The following is a 17,538-nucleotide window of genomic DNA, read 5'->3' as shown; positions in this document are numbered from 1 at the left end:
CAGCCTTGACGAACTCCTTTTCCTATTTGGAACCAGTCTGTTGTTCCATGTCCAGTTCTAACTGTTGCTTCCTGACCTGCATACAATTTCTCAAGAGGCAGATCAGGTGTTCTGGTATTCCCATCTCTTTCAGAATTTTCCACAGTTTATTGTGATCCACACAGTCAAAGGCTTTGGCATAGTCAATAAAGCAGAAATAGATGTTTCTGGAACTCTCTTGCTTTTTCCATGATCCAGCGGATATTGGCAATTTGATCTCTGGTTCCTCTGCCTTTTCTAAAACCAGCTTGAACCTCAATAAATGATATCAAAAACACTCTGGAGGGAACAAATAATAGAATAATGGAGGCAGAAGATAGGATTAGTGAGGTAGAAGATAGAATGGTAGAAATAAATGAATCAGAGAGGAAAAAGAAAAACGAATTAAAAGAAATGAGGACAATCTCAGAGACCTCTGGGACAATGTTAAACGCCCCAACATTCGAATCATAGGCGTCCCAGAAGAAGACAAAAAGAAAGACCATGAGAAAATACTTGAGGAGATAATAGTTGAAAACTTCCCTAAAATGGGGAAGAAAATAATCACCCAAGTCCAAGAAACCCAGGGTCCCAAACAGGATAAACCCAAGGCGAAACACACCAAGACACATATTAATCAAATTAACAAATATCAAACACAAAGAACAAATATTAAAAGCAGCAAGGGAAAAACAACAAATAACACACAAGGGGATTCCCATAAGGATATCAGCTGATCTTTCAATAGAAACTCTTCAGGCCAGGAGGGAATGGCAGGACATACTTAAAATGATAAAAGAAAATAACCTACAGTCCAGATTACTGTACCCAGCAAGGATCTCATTCAAATATGAAGGAGAAATTAAAAGCTTTACAGACAGGCAAAAGCTGAGAGAATTCAGCACTACCAAACCAGCTCTCCAACAAATGCTAAAAGATCTTCTCTAGACAGGAAACACAAAAAGGGAGTATAAACTTGAACCCAAAACAATAAAGTAAATGGCAACAGGATCATGCTTATCAATAATTACCTTAAATGTAACTGGGTTGAATGCCCCAACCAAAAGACAAAGACTGGCTGAATGGATACAAAAATAAGACCCCTATATATGTTGTCTACAAGAGACCCACCTCAAAATAAGGGACACATACAGACTGAAAGTGAAGGGCTGGAAAAAGATATTCCATGCAAATAGGGACCAAAATAAAGCAGGAGTAGCAATACTCATATCAGATAAAATAGACTTTAAAACAAAGGCTGTGAAAAGAAACAAAGAAGGGCACTACATAATGATCAAAGGATCAATCCAAGAAGATATAACAATTATAAATATATATGCACCCAACATAGGAGCACTGCAATATGTAAGACAAATGCTAACAAGTATGAAAGGGAAATTAACAATAACACAATAATAGTGGGAGAATTTAATACCCCACTCACACCTATGGACTCCACCTATGGATAGATCAACTAAACAGAAAATTAACAAGGAAACACAAACTTTAAATGATACAATAGACCAGTTAGACCTAATTGATATCTATAGGACATTTCACCCCAAAACAATGAATTTCACCTTTATCTTAAGCGTACACGGAACCTTCTCCAGGATAGATCACATTCTGGGCCATAAATCTAGCCTTGGTAAATTCAAAAAAATTGAAATCATTCCAAGCATCTTTTCTGACCACAATGCAGTAAGATTAGATCTCAATTACAGGAGAAAAACTATTAAAAATTCCAACATATGGAGGCTGAACAACACACTGCTGAATAACCAACAAATTACAGAAGAAATCAAAATATGCATAGAAATGAATGAAAATGAAAACACAACAACCCAAAACCTGTGGGACACTGGAAAAGCAGTGCTAAGGCGAAGGTTCATAGCAATACAGGCATAGCCTCAAGAAACAAGAAAAAAGTCAAATAAATAACCTAACTCTACACCTAAAGCAACTAGAAAAGGAAGAAATGAAGAACCCCAGGGTTAGTAAAAGGAAAGAAATCTTAAAAATTAGGGCAGAAATAAATGCAAAAGAAACAAGAGACCATAGCAAAAATCAACAAAGCCAAAAGCTGGTTCTTTGAGAGGATAAATAAAATTGACAAACCATTAGCCAGACTCATCAAGAAACAAAGGGAGAAAAATCAAATCAATAAAATTAGAAATGAAAATGGAGAGATCACAACAGACAACACAGAAATACAAAGGATCATAAGAGACTAATATCAGCAATTATATGCCAATAAAATGGACAACGTGGAAGAAATGGACAAATTCTTAGAAAAGTACAACTTTACAAAACTGAACCAGGAAGAAATAGAAAATCTTAACAGACCCATCACAAGCACGGAAATTGAAACTGTAATCAGAAATCTTATAGCAAACAAAAGCCTAGGTCCAGACGCCTTCACAGCTGAATTCTACCAAAAATTTAGAGACGAGCTAATACCTATCCTACTCAAACTCTTCCAGAAAATTGCAGAGGAAGGTAAACTTCCAAACTCATTCTATGAGGGCACCATCACCCTAATACCAAAACCTGACAAAGATGCCACAAAAAAAGAAAACTACAGGCCAATATCACTGATGAACATAGATGCAATAATCCTTAACAAAATTCTAGCAATCAGAATCCAACAACACATTAAAAAGATCATACATCATGACCAAGTGGGCTTTATCCCAGGGATGCAAGGATTCTTCAATATCCGCAAATCAATGTAATACACCACATTAACAAATTGAAAAATAAATGCCATATGATTATCTCAATAGATGCAGAGAGAGCCTTTGACAAAATTAAACATCCATTTATGATAAAAAAAAAACCAAAACTCTCCAGAAAGCAGGAATAGAAGGAACATACCTCAACATAATAAAAGCTATATATGACAAACCCACAGCAAACATTATCCTCAATGGTGAAAAATTGAAAGCGTTTCCCCTAAAGTCAGGAACAAGACAAGGGTGCCCACTTGCACCACTACTATTCAACATAGTTTTGGAAGTTCTGGCCACAGCAATCAGAGCAGAAAAAGAAATAAAAGGAATCCAAATAGGAAAAGAAGAAGTAAAACTCTCACTTTATGCAGATGACATGATCCTCTACATAGAAAACCCTAAAGACTCCACCAGAAAATTACTAGAGGTAATCAATGAATATAGTAAAGTTGCAGGATATAAAATCAACACAGAGAAATCCCTTGCATTCCTATACACTAATAATGAGAAAATAGAAAGAGAAATTAAGGAAACAATTCCATTCACCATTTCAACGACAAGAATAAAATACTTAGCAATATATCTACCTAAAGAAACAAAGTGAAAGTGAAAGTGAAGTCACATCCATGGGATTCTCCAGGCAAGAATACTGGAGTGGGTTGCCATTTCCTTCTCCAAAACAAAAGACCTATATATAGAAAACTATAAAACAGTGGTGAAAGAAATCAAAGAGGACACTAATAGATGGAGAAATATACCGTGTTCATGGATCAGAAGAACCAATATAGTGAAAATGAGTATACTACCCAAAGCAATTTATAGATTCAATGCAATCCCTATCAAGCTACCAACAGTATTCTTCACAGAGCTAGAACAAATAATTTCACAATTTGTATGGAAATACAAAAAAACCTCGAATAGCCAAAGCAATCTTGAGAAAGAAGAATGGAACTGGAGGAATTAACCTGCCTGACTTCAGGCTCTACTACAAAGCCACAGTCATCAGGACAGTATGGTACTGGCACAAAGACAGAAATATAGATCAGTGGAACAAAACAGAAAGCCCAGAGATAAACCCACACACCTATGGACACCTTATCTTTGACAAAGGAGGCAAGAATATACAATGGAGAAAAGACAATCTCTTTAACAAGTGGTGCTGGGAAAACTGGTCAACCACTTGTAAAAGAATGAAATTAGAACACTTTCTAACACCATACACAAAAATAAACTCAAAATGGATTAAAGATATAAACGTAAGACCAGAAACTATAAAACTCCTAGAGGGGAACATAGGCAAAACACTCTCCAACATAAATCACAGCAGGATCCTCTATGACCCACCTCCCAGAATATTGGAAATGAAAGCAAAAATAAACAAATGGGACCTAATTAAAATTAAAAGCTTCTGCACAACAAAGGAAACTATAAGCAAGGTGAAAAGACAGCCTTCAGAATGGGAGAAAATAATAGCAAATGAAGCAACTGACAAAGAATTAATCTCCAAAATATACAAGCAACTCCTGCAGCTCAATTCCAGAAAAATAAATGACCCAATCAAAAAATGGGCCAAAGAACTAAACAGACATTTCTCCACAGAAGACATACAGATGGCTAACAAACACATGAAAAGATGCTCAACATCACTCATTATCAGAGAAATCAAAACCACAGTGAGGTACCATTTCATGCCAGTCAAAATGGCTGCAATCCAAAAGCCTACAAGCAATAAATGCTGGAGAGGGTGTGGAGAAAAGGGAACCCTCTTACACTGTTGGTGGAAATGCAAAGTAGTATAGCCACTATGGAGAACAGTGTGGAGATGCCTTAAAAAACTGGAAATAGAACTGCCATATGACCCAGCAATCCCACTGCTAGGCATACACACTGAGGAAACCAGAATTGAAAGAGACACGTGTACCCCAATGTTCATCGCAGCACTGTTTATAATAGCCGGGACATGGAAGCAACTTAGATGTCCATCAGCAGACAAATGGATAAGAAAGCTGTGGTACATATATACAATGGAGTATTACTCAGCCATTAAAAAGAATACATTTGAATCAGTTCTAATGAGGTGGATGAAACTGGAGCCTATTATACAGAGTGAAGTAAGCTAGAAAGAAAACACCAATGCAGTATACTAACACATACATATGGAATTTAGAAAGATGGTAACGATAACCCTGTATACGAGACAGCAAAAGAGACACTGCTGTATAGAACAGTCTTTTGGACTCTGTGGGAGAGGGCGAGGGTGGGATGATTTGGGAGAATGGCATTGAAACATGCATAATATCATATGTGAAATGAATTGCCAGTCCAGGTTCAATGCATGATGCTGGATGCTTGGGGCTGGTGCACTTGCATGACCCAGGGATGGGGAAGGAGGTCGGGGGCAGGGGGGCAGTTCAGGATGGGGAACACCTGTACACCCATGGCAGATTCATGTTGATGTATGGCAAAACCAATACAATATTGTAAAGTAATTAGCCTCCAATTAAAATAAATAAATTTATATTAAAAAAAGTGATAATTCTGTGTTTATACTCTTAAATAGAATCTGTACGGAAAAAATATTCCATAATCTCCCTTAGTAAGTTCTAACATTTCCAAACTTTAGAACTGAGAATTCCTATCATATTCACTTTGGATCTCTCCTGCTGAAATCTTTAAGTCTACTGCCACTAGTTGTAGAGGAAATGAGGAATAGTTGTTCAGTAAGGACAGAATGGAAATCCCAGTAACTCATCTTTAAAAGGGACTTGGGCTTGAGATGGCCATCTCTATTTTTCTCTGTGCCAAACTTCATCAAGAAAAGCAAAAACTAGGGCAATATATGTGTGAACAAATTAAACACAGAAGAACAGGCCTGGAAGTTAACTATTTTGCTGGTCAGACCATATTCCCACAGAATTCAGCATGTATTCTACTATACAGAGGCTCTATAACACAGTCCTTGGCTTACCTAGGATGTTAAATTTTGAAAAAAATGAAGGAGATTTGAAATTAAGCAGTGGCAGAAGGAGCCCTATGAGGTAAAAGGGCACTGTCTTGGACTTATTCCACCACTTTTCAAACTGCTGGAGTTCCGAGTTACTAGCATAGAAAATCACAGAGCTGTTGTCAGGATGGCCACCGCTCCTGGCACTTGGACAAATCACTGCAACAAGGAAGTAACAGATCAGAGGAGGCAACAAAAAACAATGAGACTTATACTTGCTCTACCAACCTTAAGTTTTACCATGTATTAAGTTTCTCCTTTTTGGGAAAAAAAATAGAGGGTTATGTTTAGATATATGTGGAGTATTTTCAAATTTTTAAATTATTTATTTAAAAACTTTGAAGTATAGTTGATTTATAATGTTGTGTTAGTTTCAGGTATATAACATAGTGATTCAGATATTATTTTTCAGATTCTTTTCCACTATAGGTTATTACAAGATATTGAATATACTTTTCTGTGCTATATAGTAGGTCCTTGTGGTTTATCTATTTTATATGTAGTTATAATCAGAAAACTTTTACCTATAAATAATTAAAGGTAGAATGTTAGAAAATTTTGAGGTATAGCCTTGATTTCTACTTTCTACTGGAAACTATACAATTATTCTACCAGCTATCCTTCTGTCCCACTGCCAGAGAGAAACTATCAGGTTGGATGATATTTGATCTTATTATTACAATCATATAAGACACATCATTCAAGATAATTGTTCATTTTGCTAATAACCCACACAAAGTCCAGAGAACAGGTTTCTTCTAACATTAAGCAAAATTGATGGGTTTGGAATAAAAAGCGGACACCATTGAAACATTGCCATGGTACTGCCAAAATCTAATAATTGCCTACAGCTTAAGAATCTTGAATCCCAGCAATCCAGAATAATTGTCCTGGATGTTTCTCAGGCCTTAGAGCAGCTGAAAGCCCAGATGATATCCAGAGAACTGGGAAGTGAATAAAATGTATTTTTCCTAACACTGATCTACAAGTGGCAGTGTCTTCTGTTTGCAGAGAGAATACAAATCATTCTCACTGTGCTTCTAAGTTCGTAATAGTACTTTTGCTAATAATCAGCTCTTTGTAAAGAATGTTTAATGCTGTAAAAAAATGCTGAGCAACAATTTTATTCTCTATCTGTTATATGGCATGCCACAAAGCCAAACAGTTTTCTTAGTCAGCACTTTTAACCTGTATTTTTTTCCTTCTATGCTCTGGACAAAAGTAAATTAACTTGAATTTTTCCTGTGCTAATTAACTAGAGTGGTAAAGAACACAGGTTATGGAAGTAAACTGATTGAATAAAGAATCTTCACTGTCACTCTACACACAAATCACTAAATTCTCTGTGCCTTGGGAAGCCCAAGAATACTGGAATGGGTAGCCTATCCCTTTTCTGGGGGACTGTCCCAATTCAGGAATCGAACCAGGGTCTCCTGCACTGCAAGCATATTCTATATCAGCTGAGCTAGCTACCAGGGAAGCCCTCTAGAAAATGAAGAGAACAGTACTACCTTATGAAGTTGCTGTAAAACATTTAGAACAATGCTTGCATACAGTAAGTATCCAATAAATGTCTGCTGTAATTTCTAATGTTTACTGAAATGGATTGCTTGATGCTCTGTTCAATACTTTGTTTAAAATAAACCAAAGAATCAAGAAGTGCTACTATCAACTTAAGATATCACTATGCAAAGTAAACTGACTTTGCTGATAATGCTCTCCAAATTTTTAGTGTAATTCTAATATTCATGAACTCAACAATGAACTGACTCTCTACTCAAGAAATCCTACTAGATAGTAATATACTAGTTTCATCAATTGATATCAGAGTAGCTACAGTAAATGAATTTCAGTTTTAAAACCGGTATGTTTCTTGGGCTTTTGAAAATTCTGAGGTAAGGAACAGGGTTCAAGAGGTATGTGTTTGAATTATATGAATACATTTTAGTATAATTAATGAAAAGTATGTGTGTGTGTATGTGCATTCACAGAAATAATGCTGGTACTTCACTCATTTTCTAGCATTAACAAATGACAGATTAATTAATTTAATTAAGGGGTAAAGTAAGACACTGAACAGCAAACATTGGCATGTATACTTCACAAGAGAAACTCTTGTCTGTCCATTATATCCCAGAGCCTAGAACAGTTTCTGACACATAATAGATTTAATAAATATGCATTGAATGAATTGTCCTCTTAGTGATCAATGTGTACCTCCATCAAAATATCAATTCAGTATCTCTGAAACCTAAACACATAAAAGCTTTAGGTGATGTTAGTTATGCTGTTACTCAGGTTATATTAACTTTTCTATTCATTTTTCCCATTACTGCTATACTGGATAAACACATGGGCTACAAACATTTATTATTTTTTAATTCTCTTTATTTATTTAATGTATTTATTTGGCTGCACTAGGTCTTAGTTGTAGCACATGGGATCTCAGTTCCCTGCCCAGGGATCAAACCCAGGCCCCCTGCACAGGGAACTTGGAGTCTTAGCCACTGGACCACCAGGGAAGTCCCCAAATGTTTATTTTTAATAAATTAATTAAAATAAACTTTTCTAAGAAATTGATTTTTTTGGGGGGAAGCAAATCTTCAATTTATTTTTCCATATTTCCTAGCCTTAGTTCATTATTAGGAAATTTAGGGCACACATTTATATATCTTAAATATTACTAACTAAAATGATCAATGTTTAAAACTAAATTAACAAACTGAGAACAAAGGTCCTAGATTTCTAAAACAATCAGCAGTGATAGAGGTACTTGAAAATATTTATTGATCATAAGCAAATATGGATACTGTGGATGTGAGCTATAACTGTGAACTGTATAACATGAACTAAATATTGTTTAGCTTACATTAACACAAACTTTTGTGAAGCTGTTTTTTTTTTTACCTTACTGGTTATCAACAATTTAATAGTGGCTTAGTTAACCTAAAGATAATGATTTTATGCTGGTCATTTACCTAAAATAAAGTTATAGGTTCTACCTCATATCTTTTTTGAAAAAAGGTGATGAATAAAGAAATAAGGCAAACTTTCAACTCCAAACTACTTACCAGGGTTGCTATCGTTGGTACTCGGTATAGAGTCTGTGTCATTAATGTGATGAATAAAATCTAAAAATTATGAGGAAAGCATAATTTAATACTGAGTGGAAGATGTTAAATCAATCACCCTCTAAATTTTCTTTATCTATAAAAATCTTTTAAGATCTAGTCTGTGGTAGTATTATTTAATACACAGAACAAAGACTACTTCATTATTAACATAACTTCACCTTCTTTTCTCTGCTTTATAGGAACGATGTCATTGGTGTCACAGTCTCATGGTGGAAAATTTTTATGAGTGAAGATTTTAAAAACAAAACAAAAAAACCACCCAGAAGGCTGAAGTTAAAAGTCCTGGAATAAAGATAATGTGTACAATTTCTTATCCTATACTCACACTGATTTATGGAGGTATAGTTATATCTTATATAGTAAAGTTCTAAAACCTGCAAAAGGTGGAAAGCCACTACTCAAGACACCTGAATTTATCTGAAAAAAATCACTTCAAGTTTTGACAAAATATAGAACAGCTTTTATAAAGTGAAAGCTCTATACTAATTATTGATCACAGGTGCCACTAAGTTTTACTAAAAGTAGCAGCAAAATAAAAAGCTAATGCAGATACCTGGACATTCATATCATTCTATAGTAAATGAGAGAATGGGTTAAAAATATGTTTTTTATTTGCCTGAGGGAATTTACTTTATTCTATTTTATGTTAGCCTTTCATAACCTTAGTAAGCATTAAAGAAAGTGATGTAAAACTTAAATAAGATGATAAAAAAAAAAGCTAGATTAGATTTTAAGGTCATAAAGTAAGTTATATTTGTGAATTATTCATCTCCATTATATGCTTCTCAAGATAGAATAAAAGAAGTAATCTATGCTTAGGTTTTTATAATGTCTCCATGGGTTACTAGTGATTCAAGATAGGAAGTTATGGATCTTTACATAATTACATAATTCCTGATGCCAAAGATTTACATAAGGCTAGTAAAAACCCTGACACCAAGTATATTAGGTTGAATAGAATTCTCCCAGATCCATGTCCACCAGGAAACATAAAATGGACCTTATTTGGAAACAGAGTCTGTGCAGACATAATCAAGCTAAGGTTAGGTTATACTGGATTAGGGTACACCCTAAATTCAATGATGGGTGTCTTTAACAAGAACAGGAGATTTTTGGACATAGAGACCCTGGGGGAAGATGGTCATGTGAAGGCAGAGGGTGAAACTGGAGAAATATTACTAAAGTCAAGGAATGCCAAGGACTGGTAGCAGTTGATCATCAGAAACTAGGAAGAAAAAGGAAGGGTTCTTCCCTAAAGGCTTCAGAGGAAGGAGAGGGCCCTACAGACACTTTGATTTCAGACTTCTAGTTTCTAGGACTGTGAGAGAATAAATTTCTCTTATTTTAAGCCAGTTATGGTCATCTGTTGTTATTTCATTGCTAAGGAAGTCAAGAAACACCTGGAGTAACAGGCAAATTTGGCCTTGGAGTACAGAATGAAGCAGGGCAAAGGATAATAGAGTTTTGCCAAGAGAACACACTGGTCATAGCAAACACCCTCTTCCAGTAACACAAGAAGACTCTACACATGGACATCACCACAGATGGCCAATAATGAAATCAGATTATATTCTTTGCAGCCAAACATGAAGAAGCTCTGTACAGTCAGCAAAAACAAGACAGGGAACTAACTGTGGCTCAGATCATGAACTCCTTATTGCCAAATCCAGACTTAAATTGAAGAAAGTAGGGAAAACCACTAGACCATTCAGGTATGACCTAAATCAAATTCCTTACAATTATACAGTGGAAATGAGAAATAGATTTAAGGGACTAGATCCGATAGACAGAGTGCCTGATGAACTATGGAATGAGGTTCGTGACATTGTACAGGAGACAGGGATCAAGACCATCCCAAGAAAAAGAAATGCAAAAAAGCAAAATGGTTAGCTGAGGAGGCCTTACAAATAGCCATGAAAAGAAGAGAAGCAAAAAGCAAAGGAGAAAAGGAAAGATATACTCATTTGAATGCAGAGTTCCAAAGAATAGCAAGGAGTGCTAAGAAAGCCTTCATCAGTGATCAGTGCAAAGAAATAGATAAAAAAAAAAAAAACAACACAACAGAATGGGAAAGACTAGAGATCTCTTCAAGAAAATTAGAGATACCAAGGGAACATTTCATGCAAAGATGGGCTCAATAAAGGACAGAAGTGGTATGGACCTAACAAAAGCAGAAGATATTAAGAAGAGGTGGCAAGAATACACAGAAGAACTGCACAAAAAAGATCTTCACGACCCAGATAATCATGATGGTGTGATCACTGACCTAGAGCCAGACATCCTGGAATGTGAAGTCAAGTGGGCCTTAGAAAGCATCACTTCAAACAAAGCTAGTGGAGGTGATGAAATTCCAGTTGAGTTATTTCAAATCCTAACAGATGATGCTGTAAAAGTGCTACACTTAATATGCTAGCAAATTTGGAAACCTCAGCAGTGGCCACAGGACTGGAAAAGGTCAGTTTTCATTCCAATCCCAAAGAAAGGCAATGCCGAAGAAAGCTCAAACTACTGCACAATTGCACTCATTGCATACGCTAGCAAAGTAATGCTCAAAATTCTCCAAGCCAGGCTTCAGCAATATGTGAACCGTGAACTTCCAGATGTTCAAGCTGGTTTTAGAAAAGGCAGAGGAACCAGAGATCAAATTGCCAACATCCGATGGATCATCAAAAAAGCAAGAGAGTTCCAGAAAAATATCTATTTCTGCTTTATTGACTATGCCAAAACCTTTGACTGTGTGGATCATAATAAACTGTGGAAAATTCTTCAAGAGATAGAATACCAGACCACCTGACCTGCCTCTTGAGAAATCTGTATGCAGGTCAGGAAGCAACAGTTCGAACTGGACATGGAACAACAGACTGGTTCCAAATAGGAAAAGGAATACGTCAAGGCTGTATATTGTCACCCTGCTTGTTTAACTTATATGCAGAGTACATCATGAGAAACGCTGGGCTGGATGAAACACAAGCTGGAATCAAGATTGCCAGGAGAAACAGCAGTAACCTCAGATATGCAGATGACACCACCCTTATGGCAGAAAGTAAAGAAGAACTAGAGTCTCTTGATGAAAGTGAAAGAGGACAGTGAAAAAGTTGGCTTAAAGCTCAACATTCAGAAAACTAAGATCATGGCATCCGGTCCCAGCACTTCATGGCAAATAGATGGGGAAACACTGGAAACAGTGGCTGATTTTATTTTGGGGGGCTCCAAAATCACTGCAGATGGTGCTTGCAGCCATGAAATTAAAAGATGCTTACTCCTTGGAAGGAAAGCCATGACCAACCTAGACAGCATATTAAAAAGTGGAGACATTATTTTGCCAACAAAGGTCCATCTAGTCAAGACCATGGTTTTTCCAGTAGTCATGTATGGATGTGAAAGTTGGACTATAAAGAAAGCTGAGTGCTGAAGAATTGATGCTTTTGAACTGTGGTATTGGAGAAGACTCTTGAGAGTCTCTTGGACTGCAAGGAGATCAAACCAGTCCATCCTAAAGGAGATTAGTCCTGAGTGTTCACTGGAAGGACTGATGTTGAAGCTGAAACTCTAATACTTTGGCCACCTGAGGCCAAGAAAAGATCCTGATGCTGGGAAAGATTGAAGGCAGGAGGAGAAGGGGACGACAGAGGATGAGATAGTTGGATGGCATCACTGACTCAATGGACAGGAGTTTGAGTAAACTCTGGGACTTGGTGATGGACGGGAGGCCTAGTGTGCTGTGGTCCATGGGGTTGCAAAGAGTCGGACACGACTGAGTGACTGAACTGAAGTCATGTGTGCCTCTTTTGCAACATAATGGACTGTAGGCCACCAGCTTTCACTGTCCATGGTCATTGTCCAAGCAAAAGTACTGGAGGGGTTGCCATGCCCTACTCCAGGGTATTTTCCTGACCCAAGGATCAAACCCACATCTCTTATGTCTCCTGCATTGGCAGATAGGTTCTTTACCAGTGTCACCTGGGAAATCCTATATATGTTTGAATGTATATACTAAATATAGATGTATGCATATATATATGAATCATTCAAAAAATAATAACTAGATAGGAAGAAGTTTTCATATTCATGAATGACACAACTATCTAAATAGAAAATCCAAAGTGAATTTACAAAATTATAAGCGATAAGAATTCAACACATTTGTGAGATTCAAGATAAATATTAAAAAATGAACTAGGTTCTCTTATAATGGCAACAAATAACCTGAATTTTTTATAATTAAAAAATACACCACTACTTTCTGGGAAGATGGAAATGTTTCATGAAGGAGGTGTGAGTGACATGGATGTATCCATTTGTCAAAATTATATGGCCAAGATGTGTATATTTTAATTAATGCAAATTCCATATAAAAAAGAGAATAGTATTTATTATGATATAATAATAATATTATATATACTACTTTATATAATAACTATATTAGTTGAGGTGGAGAGTGAGTATAGGTTGAGATCATGTTTTCTAAACGGATACCATTACTTAAGCAGGAAAAAAATTCATTCTTAGGCAATGCAAACAATGCTTAAAACATCTTTTGGAACTTAGAAATATTTTACGTTAATTAGAGAATTTGAAGGAATATATTCACCCAAAAATAAGGTTTTGGGAATTAACATACATTTTATATTTGTGATCAACATAGAAACCATAGAAAACAAACTGAATCAAGTATATCTCCTAGAATCATAAATATTACTTTTTACTTCATTAATTCCAAGTCCAGAATTTAAGACTGAAACCAAAACATTATAGTAGTTATTATATTTGAAAATAATTATGCTAAAGCATATGATATGGATACTTACTAAAAATAAATTTTCCAGTATTAAAAAGAAAATTAGACATAAGCACCCAATACACTATCATTGCTCCAATGAGAGATACCAAGGAGAAAAGGAGACTTGACCACTGCCCAAAGGAGCCAAAATAATATCTGCAGACATCTGGATATTCCCAGGTAGTGGTATCCACTGATGCTAGATAAAATATAAAAGGGGAAAATATAATTAGATGTCAATTATATATTCCATATTCATAATTTGTGTTCTCTAAACTGATTCAAAATATTTAGCAAAAGATTATGGGTGGGTATTTCACCACCAGGCATTAGACCATCTTATGAAATAACAGTAATTAAAACATTAGATACGGCAGATTATCACAACATTGTAAATCAACTATATGTCAATAAAAAAACAAAAACAAAACAAAAAATTATAGAACAAACATATAAGAAGAAGTTAGGCCAATGAAATAGTACAGATAATCTGAGAAGTGGTGGTGGCAGTGGTTTAGTCCCTAAGTTTTGTCTGACTCCTGCGACCCCTTGGACAGAGGAGCCTGGCAGGCTACAGTCTATGGGATTCTCCAGCCAAGAACACTGGAGTGGGTTGCCATTTCCTTCTCCAGGGGATCTTCCCAACCCAGGAATTGAACCCAGATCTCCTGCATTGTAGGTAGATTCTGAGAAGTAGATTAAGGTAACTAATAATAGCAAGTGATAAACCAAGGCTAGAAAATAATCAATATGGGATAGAAGACAATATCCAATATTTGGCATACTTAAAATGGAGAAACGTTTTCTTGAATCATAATTTACATAACATGCCAATTAAAATTTCAGACAATGAGGGAAGTGGGAAAGGTAATAGAGGAGTGAAGGATTAAGAGGAATGAACTATTATGTATAAAATAAGCTACAAGGATCTACTGTATAACATGAGGAATATGGAAAATATTTTATAATAACTATAAATGGAATATAATCTTTAAAAATTGTGAATCACTGTATTGTACACCTGTAACATTTAATATTGTACATTGACTATACTTCAATTAAAAATTTCAGAAAATTAAGTTAAAGAATTTAAAAAATAACTGAAAATTTAGATGACAATATAAAAATAGAAACTGAAAGATTGTTCTTTTCTATCAACTGAAGAAATAGAAACTACAATGGAAAAGATAGCCAGATATAAACAAACTAATATGATACAAAAGCCATTTCAAATATGAATACGAGAGAAACTGACAAGACACAATAAAGGGTTAACTGCCTACTTCATATAAAGAATTTAGGAGATCTATAAGAGCACCAAGGGGCTTGTGGATAAATGGGAAAGGGATATGATGAAATAATACAATTAAGAAAAACATACCACTGCTTGGTAGAGACAAAAAAACTGGAGGCAGAGCCTGGTTTGTTGATTCTCATTTGCTGAGACTGACTGAAATAATATACATCTATTTAGGTCCTAAACTACTTTAAAACAATCTAAAAAGTTATATCCCTGATCTAGAATTTATAGAAATGAGTGGACATGCTGGTACAACTTTGAGAATTGATTATAAAGGACACATTGCTCACATTTTCATATTTACAATTTTCACTTTTAGGAGATGCCAATATCTAGATCTTTTGGTAGGGATAGGTCAAAATGAGTCACAATTAACTGATAAGAATCATAAAATTCTCAATTTAGTTCTGGCAAAGATCTTATTTTTAAAATATGACTTTTTAAATTATTCTTCTGAGGAAATTAGCACCAAAGTAAATGAATTCTGCAAAGTACTAGCCTCTCAGAATTTCAAAGAAAGCCACTAAATTTATTACCATATCAGTTCTGCCAAATGCTATGAATTATGAGAAATAAACCTTTAGGCAGAAAATAGTTAACACACTTGTGAAATGTGTGTTATCACACATCAGTGATCCACCTCAACATCAATTCTTATTAATATCCACATCATTTATTTTTACAATGGTAAATTCTTACATATCATAGATCTTGATTTCACTACTCTGTAGCAGCAATAAAGTGTTAGAAGGCCCATCAGCATGATGACACACATTCCAGTAGTAAACCCAGCCTGTTTAAAAAAATAAAAATATAGAACAACATGTATCATGTCAGAATAAATTAATATGCAACCATATTAAGTTACTCTAAACAATTATCATAAATATCTGACAGCTAATATAAAACTAAGTATAATAATCTATTTCTTTAATAATTTTATGTAGACTTATGAAAACTTGTAAAACTCACAATACAAAGAGAAAAAAATTCTAATACAAAGTGTGCTGAAAATTATATTACCTGTTTTATGCCCCAAGGAATACTTAGTATAGATGTTCCCAGCATGGTATTCCAAATCATAAAACTGAAAGCAGAGTAATAGTAGTAAAACATAAAGTTTGACTCTTCAAATATTTTAATTAAGATAAAAATTAAAATAATCAGTAATTTTTATTTACACATAATTTAAGTTATGCTCCAAAAAGTATTTTAACTCACATGGTTACTAAACTGGTGTTTTTACCATATCCTTCAGTGTAACATTGAAGTTTATAAGCAGAACCCAGTGGGCTATATACGTAGCACTCTTCTGGAGCTGGAACTACATGATCTGGGGCAATCTGGTTAAAAAAAAAAGTAAAGAAATGTTAGAACCAGTAAATGTTCAACACAGGATATTTTCTATACAATAAAGTACCTGACTATAGACACACTTCCAACTATCAGGAACAAATAAACAGTGTGTACCCCTGATTAAAACATAAAAATCACTTTTTAAATATAGTAAGATCTAAAGGAGTAAGAGTTTAAATACTATAAATAATAAACTGTTCATCTCAAATGAGAATGAATTCTTAGAATATGCAATGGTCAAAGTATTTTTCTCTTTACTTTTACGAGACAGGAGGAAGAAGAGCCACAAAGACTGAAATTAAGTAATTCTATGTGGAAAGTACTGGGCTTTAAGTGAGGAGAATTTTAAGAATCAAGTGGGCATCAAATTCCTATGTGAATGTGGTTTTAGAGAAGAGGCAGGCTGGGAACTCAAACTATAAGAAATTGAGGAGTCAAAAGAAGGGTAAGAAAAGAATAAAAAATATAGACTATTCTTTTAAATGCTTTGGTAGTAGAAGAAAAAGGTAAGCTAAAGAGGCTTAAAGTAAAGGCAAGACAAAGATTCTTAAAGACAGGAGATGTAAACAGTAGGGATGGAACCAATAGAGAGAGGTTGAAGACACACAGGAAAAGAATGATTAAATATGTATATATTTCTCATACACATAGCTCCCACTTGACCCCGACACATTTCTTTCTACCTCCCTATTCTGGGAGTTAAAAGAAATATGGTTTCCTGATGGAATTCTGACCATCTCACTGAGAATTGTCCTTTGAGAATATGTAGTCCTTACATATAATATTAAAGACATAAGAACTGACTGGTATAAAGCAAGAATCTTTTGTATCAGTACTTACTACATAAATCTACAACTTTGTGCTAGGTACAATGCTAGGTTTAGTGTTCAAGAAAAAATAATATATGGCTCCTAACTTCAAGAAGTTTAAATTTCAGTTAGAAAACATATAAAACAATTATATAAGGCTATAAGAATAAAAATTAAGTGTTCAATTCTGGAACACAGAAATGACAATAATAATAACAACAATAATGGGGACTGGAATAGTTGGGAAAGACCTCAAGGAAGTGACAGAATATTAGGCTTCAGTAGGTAGACAGGATACGAACTGAAGCAAAAAGACAGAATATCAAATCCTTCTCTTTTTATGCATACAATTTTTGGTGCCTTGTGGGGAAAGAATGTCTTGAATGCCATGCCTGTGGCTTTGTA

The 17,538-nt window shown here is 35.0% G+C and overlaps 1 protein-coding gene across 12 annotated transcripts in view; it reads right to left on the bottom strand.

The window, feature by feature from the left end:
- Window positions 1-17,538, bottom strand: part of SLC38A9 (solute carrier family 38 member 9) — a 101,378-nt gene that overhangs the window by 45,273 nt on the left and 38,567 nt on the right. For 11 of the 12 annotated variants that reach the window (XR_009731758.1, XM_061393506.1, XM_061393507.1 and 8 more), the window contains 6 exons: window positions 16,190-16,311; window positions 15,992-16,055; window positions 15,668-15,761; window positions 13,697-13,867; window positions 8,826-8,885; window positions 5,719-5,913 (listed from right to left, as the gene is read on the bottom strand). Coding sequence is in view for 11 of the 12 variants with exons in the window: in XM_061393506.1 (XP_061249490.1) it covers window positions 5,719-5,913; window positions 8,826-8,885; window positions 13,697-13,867; window positions 15,668-15,761; window positions 15,992-16,055; window positions 16,190-16,311 (706 nt within the window). In the remaining variant the exon portion in view is untranslated. The remainder of the gene's footprint in view (window positions 1-5,718; window positions 5,914-8,825; window positions 8,886-13,696; window positions 13,868-15,667; window positions 15,762-15,991; window positions 16,056-16,189; window positions 16,312-17,538) is intronic. The other variant, XM_061393515.1, reaches the window with a different exon arrangement.

This window comes from Bos javanicus, chromosome 20, assembly GCF_032452875.1.
Source record: "Bos javanicus breed banteng chromosome 20, ARS-OSU_banteng_1.0, whole genome shotgun sequence".
NCBI lineage: Eukaryota > Metazoa > Chordata > Mammalia > Artiodactyla > Bovidae > Bos > Bos javanicus.
The sequence above is the reverse complement of the archived record's forward strand: the minus strand, read 5'-3'. Positions and strand labels throughout refer to the sequence as shown.